Below are 20,650 nucleotides of genomic sequence, written 5' to 3'. Positions count from 1 at the left end.
CTTCGCAAATACAAATAACAAATGTGTGTAAATTTTGATATGGTTTTGAGTCACATTTAATCAAAATTAAGAGGTAAAGCTGTAACTTTAAGCCTTCTTTCATTTTGAATATATTATTTCACTTCTGTAAGCCTTTACAAAGTGTCTTTGAAGATTGTAAACAGATTAGTACACTGTGCTCATTGTGCTGATGGCACAGCTTCAGCAATTTAATACATATATATATATATATATATATATATATATATATATATATATATATATATATATATATACACAAATGTCACAAATGCCCATGCTCCTATTTAACATACTTTTTAGACCTCCAAAATTCATCCTTCACTGCTTTAAGCCTTTGCAATTTCTGCTTTCAGTTTCAGAATTCGCTTTCAGTTTGTTCTGCTCCCAGATCTGTCTTGTATATGTCGCTACAATCTATATGACATAACCCATGTATTGATTACAGTATTGGATTTTCTTTATTAATTAATACATAAAATTAGGTTCTGGAAGTGTTTGATAGAAATTAATTCAAAGTGTCAGCAATCCAAAGTCAACAGCGCTTCTGTATATACACTGTATTATTTTAAAACTGTTTAACACATTTTAAATAATGGAAAATGAATAGTTATTCCAGTTTTAAATGCACATATAGACATTTACATTTTGCTATCAAGCGTTTCTTTACATATTAGTACAATTGTTGACATGAACAGGAAGTGAACTGTTCTTTTTGTTTGTTTGTTCGTTCTGGTTTAAATCTTTCCTTAAAATCTTGCTGTAAAGAGTCACAGTGCATTAGAGATTGAAACCGCATGTATTGCATGAAATAAATCAAAGCAATCTTGAAAAAAGGACATAGAACATAGTAATGATAATTTTATTATTAAAAAATTTGCATCAGATGCATCAAAAAACACTGACTTGAGTACAATTGATAGCTCAGCTACAGCTGCTTTAAAATAATGCTCCTTATATTAAAACCTAAAATAGATAAACATTATTTCCATAGAAAGGATATTTGCTTTTTTTGCACATTTTTTTAACATTACCAACAGTCCAGTCTTGAAAAGACCTCCACTTTATGCAGCTGATGTGTTAATGAATGAAATAAATGGAAAGCATTCAGCAGATTACAGTTTTCCAAGAAGCAGAAAAGTAAAATGTGCAAAATAATATAAAATGTAAATACAAACATAGCATTGTGTCATATAAACATATATTAAAAAGTGCTGAAGATTATTTACAGTTGTAATAATTTTAGAAATCTAATAGTAGTTAATAATAAAATAAACGATAAAGGTTATTGTGATGTACAACTCATTTTTAAAAGTAAATCTCTTAGAGCTGTCATCAGTTAAGTGATTTTGATGAACCGCATTAAAGATGCTGTTTCTGAAGGATTTTCCTTCTGCCATCTTCTTGGATTAGATAGCGCTCAGCAGGAGATCTTATAAGATCTTCCAAAACATTAGATGTTCCCTAATAATACTGTACAGACCATAAGCTACAAGTGACATTACTGAGAACAGAACATGCCTCTAAATTGGACAAGAAAGGACGAGAAGTGCAAGAACAATACATCTCAGAGAGGTTGCCAGGAGACTTACAGCTACATTAAATGAGCTGTAGGAATATCTGGCAAATATTAGTTGCTTTCTATGCATGTGACCACAATCTCCTGTTTCATTCAAATGTCAAATTCAACTATAAGTAGGTAAATAGTATGACATCCTATAATAATTAAAAATGTTGGGTCACTTCACACCGATGCATCCCTGATGTTAGTTTTTTGTGGTATATTTCCTCCATTTTGTGCCAGTGGTATAAATATTTGCATTTATTGTGTAGCTCACAGTTTTGTGGTCTAATTAGTGTGTTCAGTTTTTTTGTCTTCCACAAAAGATGAACTCTGTCGTGCGAGGCTTGCAGCTGTAATCAAGCAAAGACCCAGTGGAATTGCTACTATGATCCCAATGATGATCCCGGATCCAGAGCCCACCACTCCATACTTCGATCCAACCACCGATCCAATAAGGGCACAAATCATAGCAAACAATAGCAGACCTACAGGTTTGAAGTAATATTTTGCAAGTGCCAGAAGCTCATCCTGATACTTCTTCCTGACGGTACCAATATCCACCTCCTGCTTTTCATCTTCAGTGACTACAAAACAATGTAAACAGACAAAAAATCATATGAACTAAATCAGGGAAATACATTGGTTGTGCATAGATGTAATCTGCTATAATATAATATAACTTTCTTAAATGGACAGATTAATACTTACAAGATGGACGAGTTCCGTCGATACTGCCACGTCTCCGCTTAAGCAAAGGTTCTTCCTCAGTCTGATTTCTATACATACTAAGTCTGTTCTGATATAATTGTTTTAGCGTTTCTATTTTGTTCTCATGCTGTTTTTCCAGCTCCTTTATTTTGCTCTGCATCACTTCATAGTAAACCTGTGGCAGAAATAAATCATCCAGACTTTCTTCCACCATGCTGTCTATCACTTCAAGCAGTCCATGGACCTGGGTTTCAGAGTCACTCAGACGCATAACACAGTGTCTGCCTCTGCACTTTTCCAGGAGTTTTTCTGCTTTATGAATGTGTTCTTTGATTGTGGATTCCTCCACATCTCCTTCACACAGGAAAAGCACCACAGTGTGATTCCAGACCCTGTTAGAGAGCAGCTCCATGTGTCGACTTGCTGATTTAAGTTCATTTACAGATAGTTCATCATCAGCGTTTATGGGCAACACCAGAACCAGAGCATGGGGACCTGGAGGACAAAGTGTCACACTTCGGACGATTTCTTTTTTAATTTTCTCTGTAGTGCACTCTATAGAAACTCTGTCCCATCCTGGTGTATTCACGATGCAGATCCTCCTTCCTGCATGTTCACCTTCATGTAAAAGACACTCTTCACTCTCTTCATTCAGCGTTGTGTCTCCCAGGATGAACCTGGCTACTCTGTTCTTTCCAGCTCCTGCTTTTCCCAGCAGTACAATCCTTTGATCTGAAAGAGAAGATAGACAAAAATTCAACAGCATTTAAACAAAGAAGGTGGACAATAAACTTTTTTTCAAAGCACAAATATCATTATGGACAAAAGAATAAAAATATTTTAAAAGATATCAAACCTGAAGCCTTTCGTGAGGATCCACTTTCCATAGCTGTATTAATGTTGAAATTTATTCCATGTAAAAATTTCACTTTTAAATTTGCATCATAACGTTATTTGAGAATTGTGGAAGGGAAGATCGATTTCTGTTGATAAAAGTAAAACACAAAAAGTTAACAACGTTATGATTTTCAACTTACAAATTACATCTGTTGACAAACATACAAATTAGTTTATAATATAATTATTCACCCTGTTGACCTTTTCCATTTAGAGCTGAATTAGACTTAACTGGGATTTTATGTCATAACAACACCCCATAATACTGTGTGTGTGTTTAAAAGGTGAGCTTTAAAGGTGAGCTGCGTTGGGGGGAGTTATCTATCCAAAGTTCACATAATTAGTTGAATTAGTTCACCTTTGTGCACTTAAAGTGACACAAGATCTCAATATAAATACACCTGTTCCTGAAAGGCCCCTAAATTTTGTCAAATAATCAACTTTATAAGTTTGCTTATAAAAATATCTTTAAAAAATATGTAAAATTATTAAATATTAATAAGGAAACTGTCCTCCAAACCTCACTGATCAGCTAAGTAGAATAATAAGCAGAACACCATGTTTCACTGTGGAAATGATTGCAATGTCTGATCAATTATAATAAGTCAGTATTATTGGCTATTGTTTGTAGAGTCATAACATCCTGATTATATCTATTTCATCCACTTATAGGTTGTAACTATCACATAACGGAGACAAACGTAGGTACGAGTGCAGATATAAATTTCAAATATGTAAAAGTGAACAAAAGCAAACTGTGATACATGAACAAGAAGAACAAATGCAGGAACACTAGGAGCATGACTTTGATACATAAATATGAGGAGCAAGACTATGTCTGGCAAACAAAGAAAGACGTGGAAAGAGTGAAACAAATGAACTTAAACAAAGTGATTAATAATGCAGTAAAACATTTAAAAGGGGTGTAAAGGTGCCCTTTTATGTGCAGGAAAAAAAAAACTTCCACAGCAACTGTGACTCAGGAAGCTGTGAATACTTATGCATACCAATGTATAATGCAACCTTATACACAAGTTTAGAGAGTCGTATTATTAGACAAAATAGAACACTGAACTGAATCATATCACAAATTGGAGTCATTGCTGGCTTTCTTAGGGATGTCTACTTATTCACATTGTGCTTTAACTCTTAGTAAAACACCCAAACAGACGCTGTTGTTCACTTTAATGCACAAAGAAATTTTATTGCACAATATGATTCATAGTAAACACATCAAAACTAGGAACTTCTAGTACTGACTGAAACAGGAAATGCTGCTGCACCAGGCACTTAAACTCAAACTAGAAACTTAATGCATTAAAACTCAAAACATTTCATCCTTAATGCTTTTTTATTTAAAAAAAAATAACTATCATGTCAGATCATTTAAAAAAGAAGATGTTACTTACGTTATTTTAATTACACGTTTTTTTGTCAGGTTTCCTGATTTTCTGGGTACACATTCGTACTGCATCCGTTCATGTAAATCACGTGTGAGTTTTCATTACATAACAGGAAGAACAATAAAAACGCCTCAAGGTCCTAGAGACGGTCTATTGCTTAAATCTTTACTGCACAGCATTGCCCCTCAGGCAACGGAAAGTTTTCTTGAACCCGATGTCCAGTGAAAATTTCTTTAAATTATCGCAGTCAATTTAAACGTTCAAACAGTATCATTGAACTAGCCAATAAAAATTGGGTGAAATGTATATTACTCTGGAGAGAAGTCTTGTTTAAAATACTTATTTCTCTACTTATGTTATCAATGCGCTATTGAATGAGCAGACGTACGCAACCTGAGGTAGGCTACAAAAAGCAGGACTCTCAAGTTTTTAAGACAGGCAAGCGTGACATCCAAAGCCCCCCCAGTATTTGTTTAATTTCCATTTATTAATTTGTGTGTGTGTGTGTGTGTGTGTGTGTGTGTGTGTGTGTGAGTGAGAGAGAGAGAGAGAGAGAGAGAGAGAGAGAGATTATGACTGGTGTTGTGTATTGTAAGTGTTTGTTGCCTTTTTGGGCTCCTTTATCATTTGTAATGTTGCTCCCATGTAAAACAGTTGGGCTCAAGCTCAGACATTTTTAGGGTCATGATTGAGGACAATGTCCCATCCAGAGACAAGCTGTTTCGTGTTGAGGTTTTGTTCAAACCGACCATCGAAAATACCCTCGCTAATTCATTCATCTTCTACCACTTATCCGAACTACCTCGGGTTACGGGGAGCCTGTGCCTATCTCAGGCGTCATCAGGCATCAAGGCAGGATACACCCTGGACGGAGTGCCACCAACCCATCGCAGGACACACACACACACGCACACGCACGCGCACGCGCACACGCACACACACACACGCACACGCACGCGCACACACGCACGGACGCACGCACGCACGGACGCACGCACGGACGCACGCACGGACCAGGGTAGGAAACCGGAGTACCCGGAGATAACCCCCGAGGCACGGGGAGAACATGCAAACTCCACACACAAGGTGGAGGCGGGAATCGAACCCCGACCCTACAGGTGTGAGGCGAACGTGCTAACCACTAAGCCACCGTGCTCCCCCCCAAGAGTAGATATAAACACAACAGAAAAAAAGAAGTTGGACAATAAACTTTTTCTCAAAGTGCAAATATCATTATGCACAAAAGAAAAAATATATTTTGAAAGACATCTAACCTGGAGCCTTTGGTGAGGATCCATTTGCCATGGCTGTATTAGTGCCAAAATTTATTACACCCGCCATGTCACTTTCACATTTACATTTCTATCAAAACATTTGTATTTAAGAATTGTTGAAGAGAAGACAGATTTCTGTTGATAGACGCAAAACACAAAAAGTTAACCCAGATACAACTGAGACAATTACAAAGATTTTCAACATATACAAATTAGTTCATATTAAAACTGTTCACCCTGTTGATCTGTTCTATTTATTGCAGTGTATCAACTTAAAGCTGAATTAGACTTTTTTTTTTAGATTTTATGTCATAACAATAGCCCATAATACTGAAGCGTGTGAAATCTCAATATAAATACACCTCTTCCTAAAAGGTCACCAAATGTTAGCAAACATACCTAAATGAACGGAATCATGAAGACTAAAGAGTTAGGAAACCACAGCTAAAGACAATATTATGTAGAAAATTTGCAAAGTGATCATGTACTTATTTGGAGTCGTTGCTGCCATTTGTTATGGATTGCTACTTATTTGCATTGTGCTTTAAATCTTAGTAAAACATCCAAACAAACTCTGTTGTTCCCATTAATACACATAGAAATGTTATTACATTATATGCACTTACAGGTAACATGAAACCTTTATATAGATTAATAGTAAACACATCAAAACTGTCAACATCCAGCATTAACTAATGAGGAAATGCTATTGCATCACTCTAAACTAAAACTAGAAACATGATATATAAAACTGTAAAATTTATTCTTTTGATGGTTTTTAAATAAAATAATAAATCTATCATGTCAGATAATTAAAATAGAAGATATTACCTACAATTTGTCAAGTTTTGGTTATTTTCAGGTACAGATTCATACAGTACACGGCTTCAGGCCTCAGGTAAATCAGGTGATCTTTGAGGGCGTATACTTTTTTTTAACAACTTACCAGGAAGAACAATAAAAACTCCTCATGGTCCTAGTGAGCGTATTACACACAATGATGACGTTTTATCACACCATGTTGTACTAGTGTAAAGGTTATTTTGCTCACCTGTCCAGACCAGCAGACTGGATTAGAAAACTTTATAATCTGTATGATGTATTGTGTACTAATATAAATTGTCTATCAAAACACTTTCACACCTTCTCTTAGAACTGACCAATACCACAGTGAAGTTAATCAGTCATATGGTAATTAATTTCCTTTAACATCAGGAGGTTTTTATTAATACACTCAGTCTAATATGTTACTGTTTCTACAACTGAGGCCAAAAGGTTGATGCTAAAGATATTCAAATCCACACCTGCATTTTCACACAAGTATAAAGCAGCAAGATAAACTTGTTAATAAATGTCACTAACTATTTATCATCCTTTTTCATAACTCAAAACTAATGATGCAGAAACTAAACAGGACATTTTCTGAAAAGAAGTTTTAATTGATTTTCATTCACTGGAACAGCTCTAATTAAATAATTAACAAATTACTAATGAATGTTACTTCATATGTCACTTTATTATATAAATGTTATGAGGATCATTTGAATATCATGAAGTGAAACACATTACTGATAAAATCTCTATACACAGAAGATAATAATAAGAAATGTGCAACCCGGCAAGAATGTGCTTGTCATGGTGATCTGATGGCAATGAAATGAATCTGAATGTTCTGGGATTTTCACTTAACACTTTATTTGAACATTAGGAAATATGAGGAGTGTCAAATTTATCAACAGCTTAAAAAAATTAAATGTACAGCATTTCTAAAATATATTTTAATCTTAAAATTAAGTCATTAGCATACAAGAATAATATTTAGATAGTTTATTAATGACCAAATAACATGTGAAATACTACTTCTGCTAAAGTATTTGCATATATGTGAACCATGTATAACATTCATTCATTCATCTTCTACCGCTTATCCGAACTACCTCAGGTCACGGGGAGCCTGTGCCTATCTCAGGCGTCATCGGGCATCAAGGCAGGATACACCCTGGACGGAGTGCCAACCCATCGCAGGGCACACACACACACACACACACACACACACACTCATTCACACACTAGGGACAATTTTCCAGAGATGCCAATCAACCTACCATGCATGTCTTTGGACCGGGGGAGGAAACCGGAGTACCCGGAGGAAACCCCCGAGGCACGGGGAGAACATGCAAACTCCACACACACAAGGTGGAGGCGGGAATCGAACCCTGACCCTGGAGGTGTGAGGCGAACATGCTAACCACTAAGCCACCGTGCCCCCCCCATGTATAACAGTAATAGAATATTGTTTTAAACACACACACATGCACAGAAGATCACTCCATACATAATGCAAATACAATTTGTTCAATCTTGAGTACCAAAACATCTTACACCTGCTATGTACCTACAGGTAACCTAAGAAACCTTTATGCAGATTAATAGTAAACACATCAAAAGTATTAGCTTCAAATCAGTGCAGCTTCTCATCAGTCCCGAATTTGTTGCTGTAAATCTTTTATGCTTGTTTTTTTTAAATTAAAAAATAACTATTGGGTCAAATTATTAAAGAGAGAAGACATTACTTAGATTTAAATGATCTGTTGTTAAGTTTAAGCTATTTATGTGTACAAATTCATTCAGTTGATGGTTTCAGTACAGGTAAATCAGATTCTCTGTCAGGCCACAGAAGGCGTAGATTTTACACGAAAGTATCAGGGAGAACAATAAAAAGAAATGAAGGTCCTACAAGGTGTCTGTTGCACTGATAAAAACATCCAGCTCAGTCTAATCAATTACACCAACCATCACAGTCCACACTGGTGAAACTGGTAGACCATCTTCAGAATCAGAACCGCTATGATATTTTCTAGCTTCGTTATTACTCAACAAACTAATCAATAAATGTGTGAGATTTTTAAATTGCATTGCTGCTACTTTATTGAAATGATCTTGCATACAATGTAGTATTAATTAAAAAACTCATAAGCTGGAAAAGATGACCTACTAGTTTGACCAGCTCAGCTACAGCTGCATTGAAGTAATGCTTCTAAAATATCTAAACTATTTAAACCTTTAGTTAGAAAGAAAATTTGCCTTTCTAGCACCTTTTTTGAACATTAGCGACTGTCCTGTCTTCCACTTTATGCAAGTGATGCTCAATCCTAGCAAAACTTAACTGCTGATCATCCCAGGTGACTCATCACCAGGTCATGATCTTGTAATATCCCTGCATTACGATCTGATCTCCCCTTCAGTCAAAGCTCACAACCTTGGGGTAACTATGGACACTCAACTGTCCTTTTCCTCCTTGTCCTTGTCCTTCTGCCTGTGTGGACAAAAAATGACTGAATCCTTATAATGTTGTAGAAGGATTCGGCCATTTTTGTCCACACAGGCTGCTCAGGTACTTGTTCAGTCTCTTGTCATATCAAGACTGGACTACTGCAACTCACTGCTGGCAAGTCTGCCTATGAAAGCAATTTGTCCTCTGCAAATGATCCAAAATGCAGCTGTACAACTTGTTTTCAACCTAACTAAGTTTTCGCTGCTGCGATTCCTCCACTGGCTTCTGGTAGCTGCATGCATCAGACTCAAAACACTGATGCTTGCCTACAAAGCCAAAAATTGACCAGCTCCCTTATACCTCAAAGCCCTCATCACCCCGCGCACTGCACCTCGCACCCACATCCATGGTACTAACACCATGCTTCACTGTGGAAATTGTAATCAAAACTTTGACTTTTTTTTTAACTAATCCTCTGGACTATATTCTACTTTATGTAGTATTATTAGACAAAATATATTAGAACTTTTGCTGCCATTTGTTAGGCATTGCTACTTAACTTCTAGTATAGTTATAGTCACTGGCTATTTTTAAACAACGGTCGCAGACCTACTTATTCATGAAACACTTCAACTAGCACTGTTTGTTGTATGTGTGTATTTATCAAAAAAAAAATTGAATAGTGTCTTAGGTTCAGGGTTAAGTCTGTAGTCTGTCTTAAATCTTAAGTCTGTAAACTACAGTAGTGAACCAGAGTTAATGTATTCATTGATAGAGCCTTAAAAGTGTAAAAAGTATCTGACCACAATCTCCTGTTTCATTCAAATGTCAAATTGAACTATATGTAGGTAAATAGTATGAAATCCTTCAATAGTTAAAAATGTTAAAACTTTTAATGCCTCACTTCACAGTGATGCATCACTAATGTTATATTTCTTGTTGTGTATTTCCAGAGATGGGGGACTCGAGTCATATGACTTGACTCGAGTCGGACTTAAGTCGCAAGTTTGAGACTTGAGACTTGCTTGACAAATATTAAAAAAAGACTCGACTTGACATTCATGACTTGAGACTTGACTCGGACTTGAGTTAAATGACTCGAAATAACTTGTTTTTGTCTATTTTGTTTTTAAATCTGTTTTTAAACGCATGCAAGAGCGTAATCTAACCACGTGACGCAGCAGGCAAGCAGAGGGAGCGTGCACACTAACTAATAAACCTTAACAGTCGTGATGAAACATGGAAGGCGCTACACCAAAAATAATTAAGTTCGGGTACCGGGATTTTGTGCAAGATGAGAAGAGAAGAACAGCAGTATGCGACCACATCGCTCACAATTGAATGACAAAGTTCTATCAAAGTAAATTTTTTGCAAGCGCAATGTAGTATAAATGGTTGGTCACTGTTTATGTGGAAATGTCAGCTGTTTTGCAATAGCTCTTATAATTGGTCTTCACTGTTAGGCTTTGAGTGAAAAGCGTATGGGGATGTACATATATATAAAAAACATAAATATAAAAATAAAAAAAACTTCAGAGCTGCAAGCACAGCCATATTCCTGTCTCATTTTTAGGTGAACTATCCCTTTAATTAATAAATTACACTCACTCCAATCATCTCTCTCTCTCTCTCTCTCTCTCTCTTTCTCTCTCTCCAATAGTTAATTCACTTCAAGGTTTGAGGAATTCAATAATTTAAGTTTTTTGGTTGACGTGATTGGTTGTTGTTATTCTGTTGTTAAAAAGGAAGGATCTAATTTAAGGATGTGTTCATGTCCCATGGCCATTTGGTTCCATAGAAACCATTGTACTTTTTTATATATACTTTTCCATGGTCTTCTTCCATGTTTGAAACTTTTCATGCTTTTATTTTGGCCTTATTTCAGTTACATTTACATCTTATTCTTTGTAGTTTTGATTTTTATTCATTTTTAGATTTTTATTGTATTTACAACTCACCTGTATGTGGACACCCTTTTAAAAATAAATGCATATAGTAATTTTTGTTGCAAATAAAACTTGTAGTCCATAAATACTGTAGATTTAACTTTGTTTAATATATACATTTAGTTAAATTATCAAACATCTGTATGACTTGCCAGTGACTTGACTTGATTTGCTTGACATAAAGCAGTGACTTGACTTGACTTGACTTGACTCTCACAAAAAATGACTCGGACTTGCTTGAGACTTGAAGGTTAAGACTTGAGACTTACTTGTGACTTGACACATATGACTTACTCCCACCTCTGTGTATTTCCTTCATTTTGTACCAGTGCTATAAATATTTGCAAGCTATTGTGTAGCTCATAGTCTTAGGGTCTAATTAGTCTGTTCAGTATTGAACTGTGAGATGAACTCTGTCGTGCGAAGCTTGTGGCTGTAATCAGGTATAGACCCAGTGGAATTGTTACTATGATTCCAATGATGATCCCGGATCCAGAGCCCACCACTCCATAATTCGATCCAACCACCGATCCAATAAGGGCACCAATCATAGCAAACAATAGCAGACCTACAGGTTTGAAGTAATATTTTGCAAGTGCCAGAAGCTCATCCTGATACTTCTTCCTGACGGTACCAATATCCACCTCCTGCTTTTCATCTTCAGTGACTGCAAAAAACATGTAAACAGACAAGAAAATCATGTGAACTAGATCAGGGAAATACATTGGTTGTGCATAGATGTAATCTGCTATAATATAACCTTCTTAAATGGACAGATTAACACTTACAAGATGGACGAATTCCGTCGATACTTCCACGTCTCCGCTTAGGCAAAGGTTCTTCCTCAGTTTGGTTTGTATACATACTGTCTGTTCTGGTTATCCTTCTTTTAGCATTTTTATTTTGTCCTCATACTGTACCTTTTTCACAAAAAGTTAACCCAAATATAAGTGGGACAATTACAAAGATTTTCAACATATACAAATTAGTTAATATTAAAACTGTTCACCCTGTTGATCTGTTTTATTTATTGCAGTTCATCAACTTAATGCTGAATTAGACTGAGATTTTATGTCATAACGTCCTAACGTCCTTATGTCATAACGTTTATGTCATACGCACAACCAATGTGTTTCCCTGATTTAGTTAAAACGGCCATTTTCACTGTCATCAAAAGCATTACACCTTCACTAATTATTTTCTGAGTCATAAATGAATAAATATATAAAATAAATATATTCACAATCACATGCTAACCCCTGCACTTTTCCCTTGTTTATATTTGGCCCGTTTTGATCCTATCCTGTCATCACTCCCTATCCAGCCACACGCTTTCTCAATACTCAAGTGAAAGTGAAAGTGACGTGACATACGGCTAAGTACGGTGACCCATACTCAGAATTCGTTCTCTGCATTTAACCCATCCAAAATGCACACACACAGCAGTGAACACACACACAGCAGTGAACACACATACAGCAGTGAACACACACAGCAGTGAACACACACACAGCAGGGGACAGGGCAGCCCTAAGAACAGCAAGGGTCAACCTGTCCCGAGCCATTAGAGAGGCAAAGCGCACACACGCCCAGACAATCCACAGCCACTTCCAGGACAGCGGAGACACCCGGCGCATGTAGCAGGGCATACAGGCGATCACGAACTACAAGACAGCTTCACCTGCCTGTGATAGTGATGCCTCCCTCCCAGATGCACTGAACGACTTCTGTGTTCGGTTTGAGGCACAGAAAATTGTAACGGCAAGGAAGACCATCCCTCCCCCCATGACCAAGTACTCTGTCTATCCACGGCCGATGTGAGGAGAACTCTATGCAGAGTTAACCCACAGAAGGCTGCTGGACCAGACAACATTCCTGGCAGGGTGCTCAGAGAATGTGCAGAACAGCTAGTAAAAATGCCTTTACTGACATCTTCAACATTTCCCTTAGCAGCGCCATTGTTCCTACATGCCTCAAGTCTACCACCATTGTCCCCATCCCAAAGAAGTCTACAGTGTCCTGCCTCAATATTGTCCCGTCGCACTCACTCCTGCTGTTATGAAGTGCTTTGAGAAGCTAGTCATGAGGCACATCAAGACCAAGCTTCCACCCTCACTGGACCCCCTACAGTTTGCGTATCGTCCAAACTGCACCACAGACGATGCCATTGCCACAGCCCTCCATCTAGCCCTCACCCACCTTGACAATAAAGACACTCATGTACAAATGCTGTTCATAGACTTTAGTTCAGCATTCAATACAATCATCCTTCAGCACCTGATTGAGAAGCTGAGCTTGCTGGGACTAAACACCTCCCTCTGCAACTGGATTTTGGATTTCCTGACTTGGAGAACTCAGTCAGTCCGGATCGGGAACAGCATCTCCAGCACCACCACACTGAACACTGGAGCCCCTCAGGGCTGCGTGCTCAGTCCACTGCTGTTCACCATGCTGACTCACGACTGTGCAGCAATGCACAGATCGAATTATATCATCAAGTTCGCCGATGACACAACTGTGGTGGGTCTCATCAACAAGAAAGACGAGTCAGCATACAGGGAGGAGGTGCAACAGCTAACTACCTGGTGTAGAGCCAACAACCTGTCTCTGAATGTTGATGAAACTAAAGAGATGATTGTTGACTTCAGAAGAGCACAAAGCAACCACTCTCCACTGAACATTGACGGATCATCAGTAGAGATCGTCAAGAGCACCAAATTTCTTGGTGTTCATCTAGCGGAGAACCTCACCGTCACTCAACACCAGCTCCATCACCAAGAAAGCCCAGCAGCGTCTCTACTTCCTACGAAGGCTGAGAAAGGCACATCTCCCTCCCCCCATCCAGACCATGTTCTACAGAGGGACCATTGAGAGCGTCCTGAGCAGCTGCATCACCGTCTGGTTTGGGAACTGTACGATCTCGGATCGCAAGACCCTGCAGCGGATAGTGAGGACAGCGGAGAAGATCATTGGAGTGTCTCTTCCCTCTGTCATGGACACTTACACCGCACGCTGCATCCGCAAAGCCAACAGCATTGTGGATGACCCCACACACCCCTCACACACACTCTTCACCTCTCCACCCTCTGCCTCCAGCCATCAGACTCCTCAATAACTGAACTGAACTGTTTTGAGCACAACACACACGCACATCATCTGTATGGACTGCACAGACCTACACCAAATACACACACTTACAATATACACCCATCAAACTGTTTACATCCTGCTTACATCCCTCCAGTTTAGAAGTTTACATCCCCAGTTTGCATGCTGTTTTGCACACTTTTTTTGCTCTTTTGCACATACTGTACAATATTTCAGTCGTTTGCTGCTTTTGCACAATTCTATACAGTATCTCAGGGACCTGCTTCTAAGAAACTGTGTTCATTCTAGTACTACTACACAAAACATTGTCTGAACATTCAGTATTTACATACAGTATTTACACACAGTATTTACACTGGTCAGCACTGTTTTTGTTTATTGTCTTTTGTGTATTGTATTTTTTGTACTTTTTGTCTGCACTGTCTTGTCTGTCTTGTCCTGCACTGTTTGCACCAGGTTGCACAGTTGCACTTTATGTGGCTAGGACTAAGTCCTTAGCCCTGTCTTTGTTTTATGTAGCACCACAAATCCTGGAGAAACGTTCTCTCCTTGCTCAAAGGCACCTTAGTCATGGCCGGCCCGAGACTCGAACCCCCAACCTTAGGGTTAGGAGTCAAACGCTCTAACCAAACCGCTCACAACTCCCCCCCAGTACTCCCCCCAGTACTCCGCCCAGTACCCCCCCAGTACTTCCCCCAGTACTCCCCCCAGTACTCCCCCCAGTACTTCCCGCAGGTTTTCCCCAGTAAGTGGATAACGGGCCGGATGCAGTACCTCTGTGTGTGAAATCTCAATATAAATACACCTCTTCCTAAAAGGTTGCCAAATGTTAGCAAACATATCTAAATGAACGGAATCATAAAGACTAAAGAGTTATGAAAACACACCCAGTACAAAGTTTTGATAACTATCAACTGAAGTTTTCTAATAAAGAATATATAAAACCACTTCCATTATTAAATGCATTAGTAAACAATGAAAATAATAAAGTACAACCACAAACCTGTATAAAGGAGACTGTCCTCCAAAACTCACTGGTCATCTAAAGAGAACATTATGCAGAAAATTAGCAAAGTGATGATGTACTTATTTGGAGTCATATAGTTACAATACAGAATGGGGTCCTTGCTACTTATTCACATTGTGCTTTAACTCTTAGTAAAACATTCAAACAGACGCTGTTGTTCACTTTAATACACAAATAAATGTTATTACATCATATGCACTTACAGGTGACATGAAACCTTTATATAGATTCATAGTAAACACATCAAAACTAGGAACTTCTAGTACTGACTGTAACAGGAAATGCTGCTGCATCAGGCACTAAAAACTGAAACTAAAACTTAATATATATATATAATTGTAAAACTTTTTTCTTTAGATGGTTTTTAAATAAAAAAATAAATCTATCTTCTTAAAATAGATGATATTACTCACAATTTGTCAAGTTTCGGTTATTTCCAGGTACCTATTCATCCAGCACATGGCTTCAGCCCAGGAAAAGCAGCTAAAGGAAGAATAAAAACTCCCCAAGGTCCTAGAGAGTGTCTATTACATACAATCATGGTGTTTTATCACATCATGTTGTACTAGTGTAAAGGTTACCTTAGTTCACAAAATTTTGTTTACCCTCCCAGACCAGCAGACTGGATTAGAAAGCTTCATAATCTGTATGATGTATTGTGTACTAATATAAATTGTCTATCAAAACTCTTTCACACCTTCTCTTACATTTACAGCATTTAGCAGACACCCTTATCCAGAGTGACTTACATTTTTATCTCATTTTTATACAACTGAGCAATTGAGGGTTAAGGGCCTTGCTCAGCGGCTCAGCCGTGTCAGCTTTGTGGACCTGGGAATTGAACTCAGAACCTTCCGATTGGTAGTCCAGCACTTTAACCAATACATCCAAGCCAAGGCAAAATGGACTGCCTGGAAAGGGGAAAGAAGACAGAAAAAAGGGGTGGAAAGTGGAGGGGTAGTGCAGGACAGTGGAGTGTTTTCTTCAATACTCACTCTATTTCACCTTATTTTTCCAAAAGCAAGATAATATTCTGTATTTTTTTAACAAGAATATATTTTTATTAATATTAAATTATTTGTAGACTTCCATAAAAGTGAAAGATTAACACACAATGCTTATTTCTCCAAAAACACTTTATTCACTAATACACTTTATTATTATATATATTTTTATTCAACTATTATTACTATTTAATTCAATCGCAATTATTATATTATAAATATCATAATTATTATAAATACTACCACTATAGAGCTTTTAGATTTTTATGTATAAAGAATGATCAGTAGTTTATTTCTACAATCGTTTCAATAACAGCATCAACAAAGCTATTCTAAATATTCATTCAGAAAATGAGAATCACATACTAACTTTTTTATTCTTGTTTTCACAAACATACGTTTGTCAATTCTCAAATAAAAATTCAGTTATAATAAAATAATATAAAGATGTTGTATTGAGATGGGGGGCACGGTGGCTTAGTGGTTAGCACGTTCGCCTCACACCTCCATCGTCGGGGTTCGATTCCCGCCTCCGCCTTGTGTGTGTGGAGTTTGCATGTTCTCCACGTGCCTCGGGGGTTTCCTCCGGGTACTCGGTTTCCTCCCCCGGTCCAAAGACATGCATGGTAGGTTGATTGGCATCTCTGGAAAAATTGTCCCTAGTGTGTGATTGCGTCAGTGAATGGGAGTGTGTGTGTGCCCTGCGATGGGTTGGCACTCCGTCCAGGGTGTATCCTGCCTTGAGATAGGCACAGGCTCCCCGTGACCCGAGGTAGTTCGGATAAGCGGTAGAAGATGAATGAATGTATTGAGATGTGTATTTTGTATATGATGGCCACTAGAGGGCAGTGAAATGCTACCAATACAGTTAAGTTCAAACTGTGTGTAAGTCTCATCTTTACAGGTGTAATTACAGTTACAACCTGTCATACTGATATATTTACACTTATACACCGTCTCGTATGGAGCCTCCCAAAATTTCAATTAAATCTCAAATCCATCTGTTAAATGTTGTTGTTGTTGTTGTTTTAATTTACAACCGATTGTTCGCGCCAAGTGACAAAGACTCTGTAATCAGGTATAGACCCAGTGGAATTGTTACTATGATCCCAATGATGATCCCGGATCCAGAGCTCACCACTCCATAATTCGATCCAACCACCGATCCAATAAGGGCACCAATCATAGCAAACGGGATGCACTTATGTCCAGGGATTTCAGAACAGCGTAACAGATATTGCGTCATCAGGTAGGCGTGGCCTATTTGATAATTCTAAGTCTAACTCTAACCTAACCGTAGTAACAGATATTGCGTCATCAGGTAGGCGTGGCCTATTTGATAATTCTGACTAACTCTAACATGTAGTAACAGATATTGCGTCATCAGGTAGGCGTGGCCTATTTGATAATTCTAACTCTAACCTAACCGTAGTAACAGATATTGCGTCATAAGGTAGGCGTGGCCTATTTGATAATTCTAACTCTAACCTAACCGTAGTAACAGATATTGCGTCATAAGGTAGGCGTGGCCTATTTGATAATTCTAACTCTAACCTAGCCGTAGTAACAGATATTGCGTCATAAGGTAGGCGTGGCCTATTTGATAATTCTAACTCTAACTCTACCATAACCGTAGTTTTTGGTTGTTTATTTATTGGTTGTCTTAACGCGCTGAACACGGATTGTGAGCCACATTCGTTGAGCTGGAGCTTCTGGCTGCAGGACAGACTACAGGACATCACCTCGGCCGTGCGGACGGACACTTTGTGAAGCAGAGGATCAGAAAGGAGTGTGTGAGGAGCTAAATAAGAGCTATTGAACTCTTCATCTTGGTGAGTTGTGTAACGTGCACCAACGGGCCCCAACGACAAGCGCTTTGAGTACTATTAAGTTTGTTGTTTTATTGATATACAAAAGCATTGTTTTACACGTCCTTTTATTTGAAGGCCTTACGAATGATAAGTTTGATGTTCAGGTGTTATATTTCTGGAAATGTGTCTTGAAGCTGCAGTCTAACTATTGCAGGAAATAATTAATACATTCTTATTTTGTTTCTATGTTATAACTGGGTGTAGTGGCAACTCATTAACACACACGCGCACACCCACACATAGACACACGCACACACACACACACACACACACACACACACACACACACACACACACAAACACACACACACAAACACACACACAAACACACACACATACTGAGTCTAAACCCTGCTCCTGCTATTCTTCTCCTAACAGAACGATCATTTGAAAGCTGTTCATTGCAAGGATGGATGGGTTACAGGATGTGCAGCTGACTGAGATTAAGCCCCTTCTGACAGACAAAAATGCCCGAAACTTTCAGGATTTCGACTGTCAGGAGCATGACATTGAGGCCCCCCACGGTGTTCTCCATGTCACTATGAGAGGAACACCTAAAGGCAACCGGCCCGTGATCCTTACATACCACGACATAGGCCTCAACCATAAGTCATGCTTCAACACTCTTTTTAACTTTGAGGACATGCAGGAAATCACACAGCATTTTGCCGTGGTTCAAGTGGATGCTCCAGGTCAGCAGGAGAATGCAGCACCTTTCCCCCCTGGGTATCAGTACCCTACGATGGATCAGCTAGCTGAGATGTTGCCCTCAGTCATGACCCACTTAAAGATCAATAGTGTGATTGGGATTGGTGTTGGTGCTGGAGCCTACATTCTCACCAGACTGGCGCTGAATCAGCCTACACTGGTAGAGGGTCTGGTTCTTATTAATGTGGACCCGTGTGCAAAAGGATGGATGGACTGGGCTGCCTCAAAGTTGTTAGGATGGACCAGCAACCTGGTGGACATCGTGATGGGGCATCATTTCAGCACAGATGAGCTGACAGAAATCCAGGAGATCATTCAGACATACCGTCTGCACATCGCTCAGGACATGAACCAGGACAACCTTAAACTGTTCTGCAACTCCTACAACAGCCGCCGAGATCTTGAGATTGAGAGGCCCGTCATAGGGCTTAATGAGGGAACTGTCAACACTCTGAAGTGTCCTGCATTGCTAATTGTTGGTGATACCTCTCCAGCTGTGGAGGCCGTTGTTGAGTGTAACTCGAGGTTAAACCCCACAAAGACCACCCTTCTGAAGATGGCAGATTGTGGTGGCCTACCCCAAGTTGTACAACCTGGTAAACTTGCTGAGGCCTTCAAGTACTTTGTCCAGGGCATGGGTTACATGCCTACTGCTAGTATGACGCGCTTGACACGCTCTCGTACCCACTCAGCTTACAGCATGAACTCTGGGGAAGGCGCACGTAGGTGCACGTAGCCGCACTCACAATAACTCCCAGCCATAGGGTGCTGCTGCCAGCCCAGGTCCTGAGTGCAAAGCCAGACCACAAACCATGGAGTCTTAACCAGGTCCTGATATTCGGATGGATAAAAGTCAGGATGAAAACATCAGGACATTTGAATGGAAATGTGAAAGTATATTAATATTTGCTATAAGTAGAAGTAAATATTTTTTGTATATATTAAGTTGAATAAGGATTTCCAGCTTTAGTAAGTTGAAATAGGATTTCCAGAACACTTCTTGCAGTAAGCATTTAACCCATGCACTTTCACTAATCTACAAAAAGTTGTATGAAGTTATTTGATGATGAAATTTCATCCATTTTAATCTGTACGTTTATCTGTTTTGTTTTGTTTTCTTACCTCAATTATAGCGTTCTCTATAATGTCACAGCTTCTAGATGTCCCAAAGCTTACACTTTACTGTTTACAATATTTAACACAGTTTTTTATTTTTATATAATTTTTTGAATTTATAAAAAAGATTTAATGTTTTATTCTCAGGTTTCGTCCTTTTCATTTTATACTTTATATACAGTTTGTCATGTTCTCTTGCATGTAAAAAGTTAATGATTACCTAAATGTTAACTATAAAAAAATGAATTTGACTTAGTCATTGTTCAGATCAGCAGGCTGTGTTATTGTTTATCATGTACTGTAACTTATCAAAACTGCGGTTGAAATGATAAAATTTTGGTTTCCACAGGTGATTATTCCAACCACTGAGCACATTCAATCATTTACAGTAAGTGACAGCTGGTCAGAATTTTCTATAATTTGAGAATTCTACAGCACTAAAATGTGGAATAATGTGGACATTTTGTGTAGTATTTAATTACATATCCCTATATAGTGGAACACCATCATTCTTTTTTGCCCCATGTATGTTGAGAGAATATTTGGTTTATTGACAGGAACAGGCAGAAAAAAGGAAATGAAAATCTGTCATTTGATTTCATTAGAATCAAACCTCTCCACTGTAATAACAAACACATTTTTAACACTTTCTCTCTTATTGTGTCTTTGTAAAACAACTTGAGCTAGTTTAAGGGTTTAATCTTTAGTGCTGGTCAAGGCATGATATGACTC

General features: G+C 38.4%; 3 protein-coding genes across 11 annotated transcripts in view; 2 read left to right on the top strand and 1 right to left on the bottom strand.

The window, feature by feature from the left end:
• LOC132844855 (probable ATP-dependent RNA helicase DDX17) overlaps positions 1-20,650 on the top strand; it is a 146,957-nt gene that overhangs the window by 77,456 nt on the left and 48,851 nt on the right. The window lies entirely within an intron of this gene.
• LOC132844861 (GTPase IMAP family member 4-like) overlaps positions 867-20,650 on the bottom strand; it is a 32,280-nt gene continuing 12,496 nt past the window's right edge. For 2 of the 9 annotated variants that reach the window (XM_060868715.1, XM_060868720.1), the window contains exons 2-4: positions 3,147-3,273; positions 2,291-3,022; positions 867-2,166 (exon numbers count right to left, since the gene is read on the bottom strand). In XM_060868715.1, the coding sequence (XP_060724698.1) occupies positions 1,868-2,166; positions 2,291-3,022; positions 3,147-3,177 (1,062 nt within the window). In that variant the 5' untranslated portion in view covers positions 3,178-3,273 and the 3' untranslated portion in view covers positions 867-1,867. Of the gene's footprint in view, positions 2,167-2,290; positions 3,023-3,146; positions 3,274-4,596; positions 5,056-5,864; positions 6,000-6,695; positions 6,785-20,650 lie in introns of those variants that run through there. The other 7 variants (XM_060868713.1, XM_060868714.1, XM_060868717.1 and 4 more) reach the window with 7 other exon arrangements.
• Positions 18,439-19,554, top strand: LOC132844864 (protein NDRG3-like). Its single transcript, XM_060868725.1, has one exon. The coding sequence runs from the start codon at positions 18,504-18,506 to the stop codon at positions 19,536-19,538; it is 1,035 nt and encodes a 344-aa protein (XP_060724708.1). The 5' UTR covers positions 18,439-18,503; the 3' UTR covers positions 19,539-19,554.

Source organism: Tachysurus vachellii, chromosome 4 (assembly GCF_030014155.1).
Source record: "Tachysurus vachellii isolate PV-2020 chromosome 4, HZAU_Pvac_v1, whole genome shotgun sequence".
Classification (NCBI taxonomy): Eukaryota; Metazoa; Chordata; class Actinopteri; order Siluriformes; family Bagridae; genus Tachysurus; species Tachysurus vachellii.
This window is presented reverse-complemented; position numbering and strand designations above follow the sequence as displayed.

Coding starts and splice junctions, on each gene's coding strand:
- LOC132844864 (XM_060868725.1), top strand. CDS start 18,504: ATGGATGGGTTACAGGATGTGCAGCTGACTGAGATTAAGCCCCTTCTG.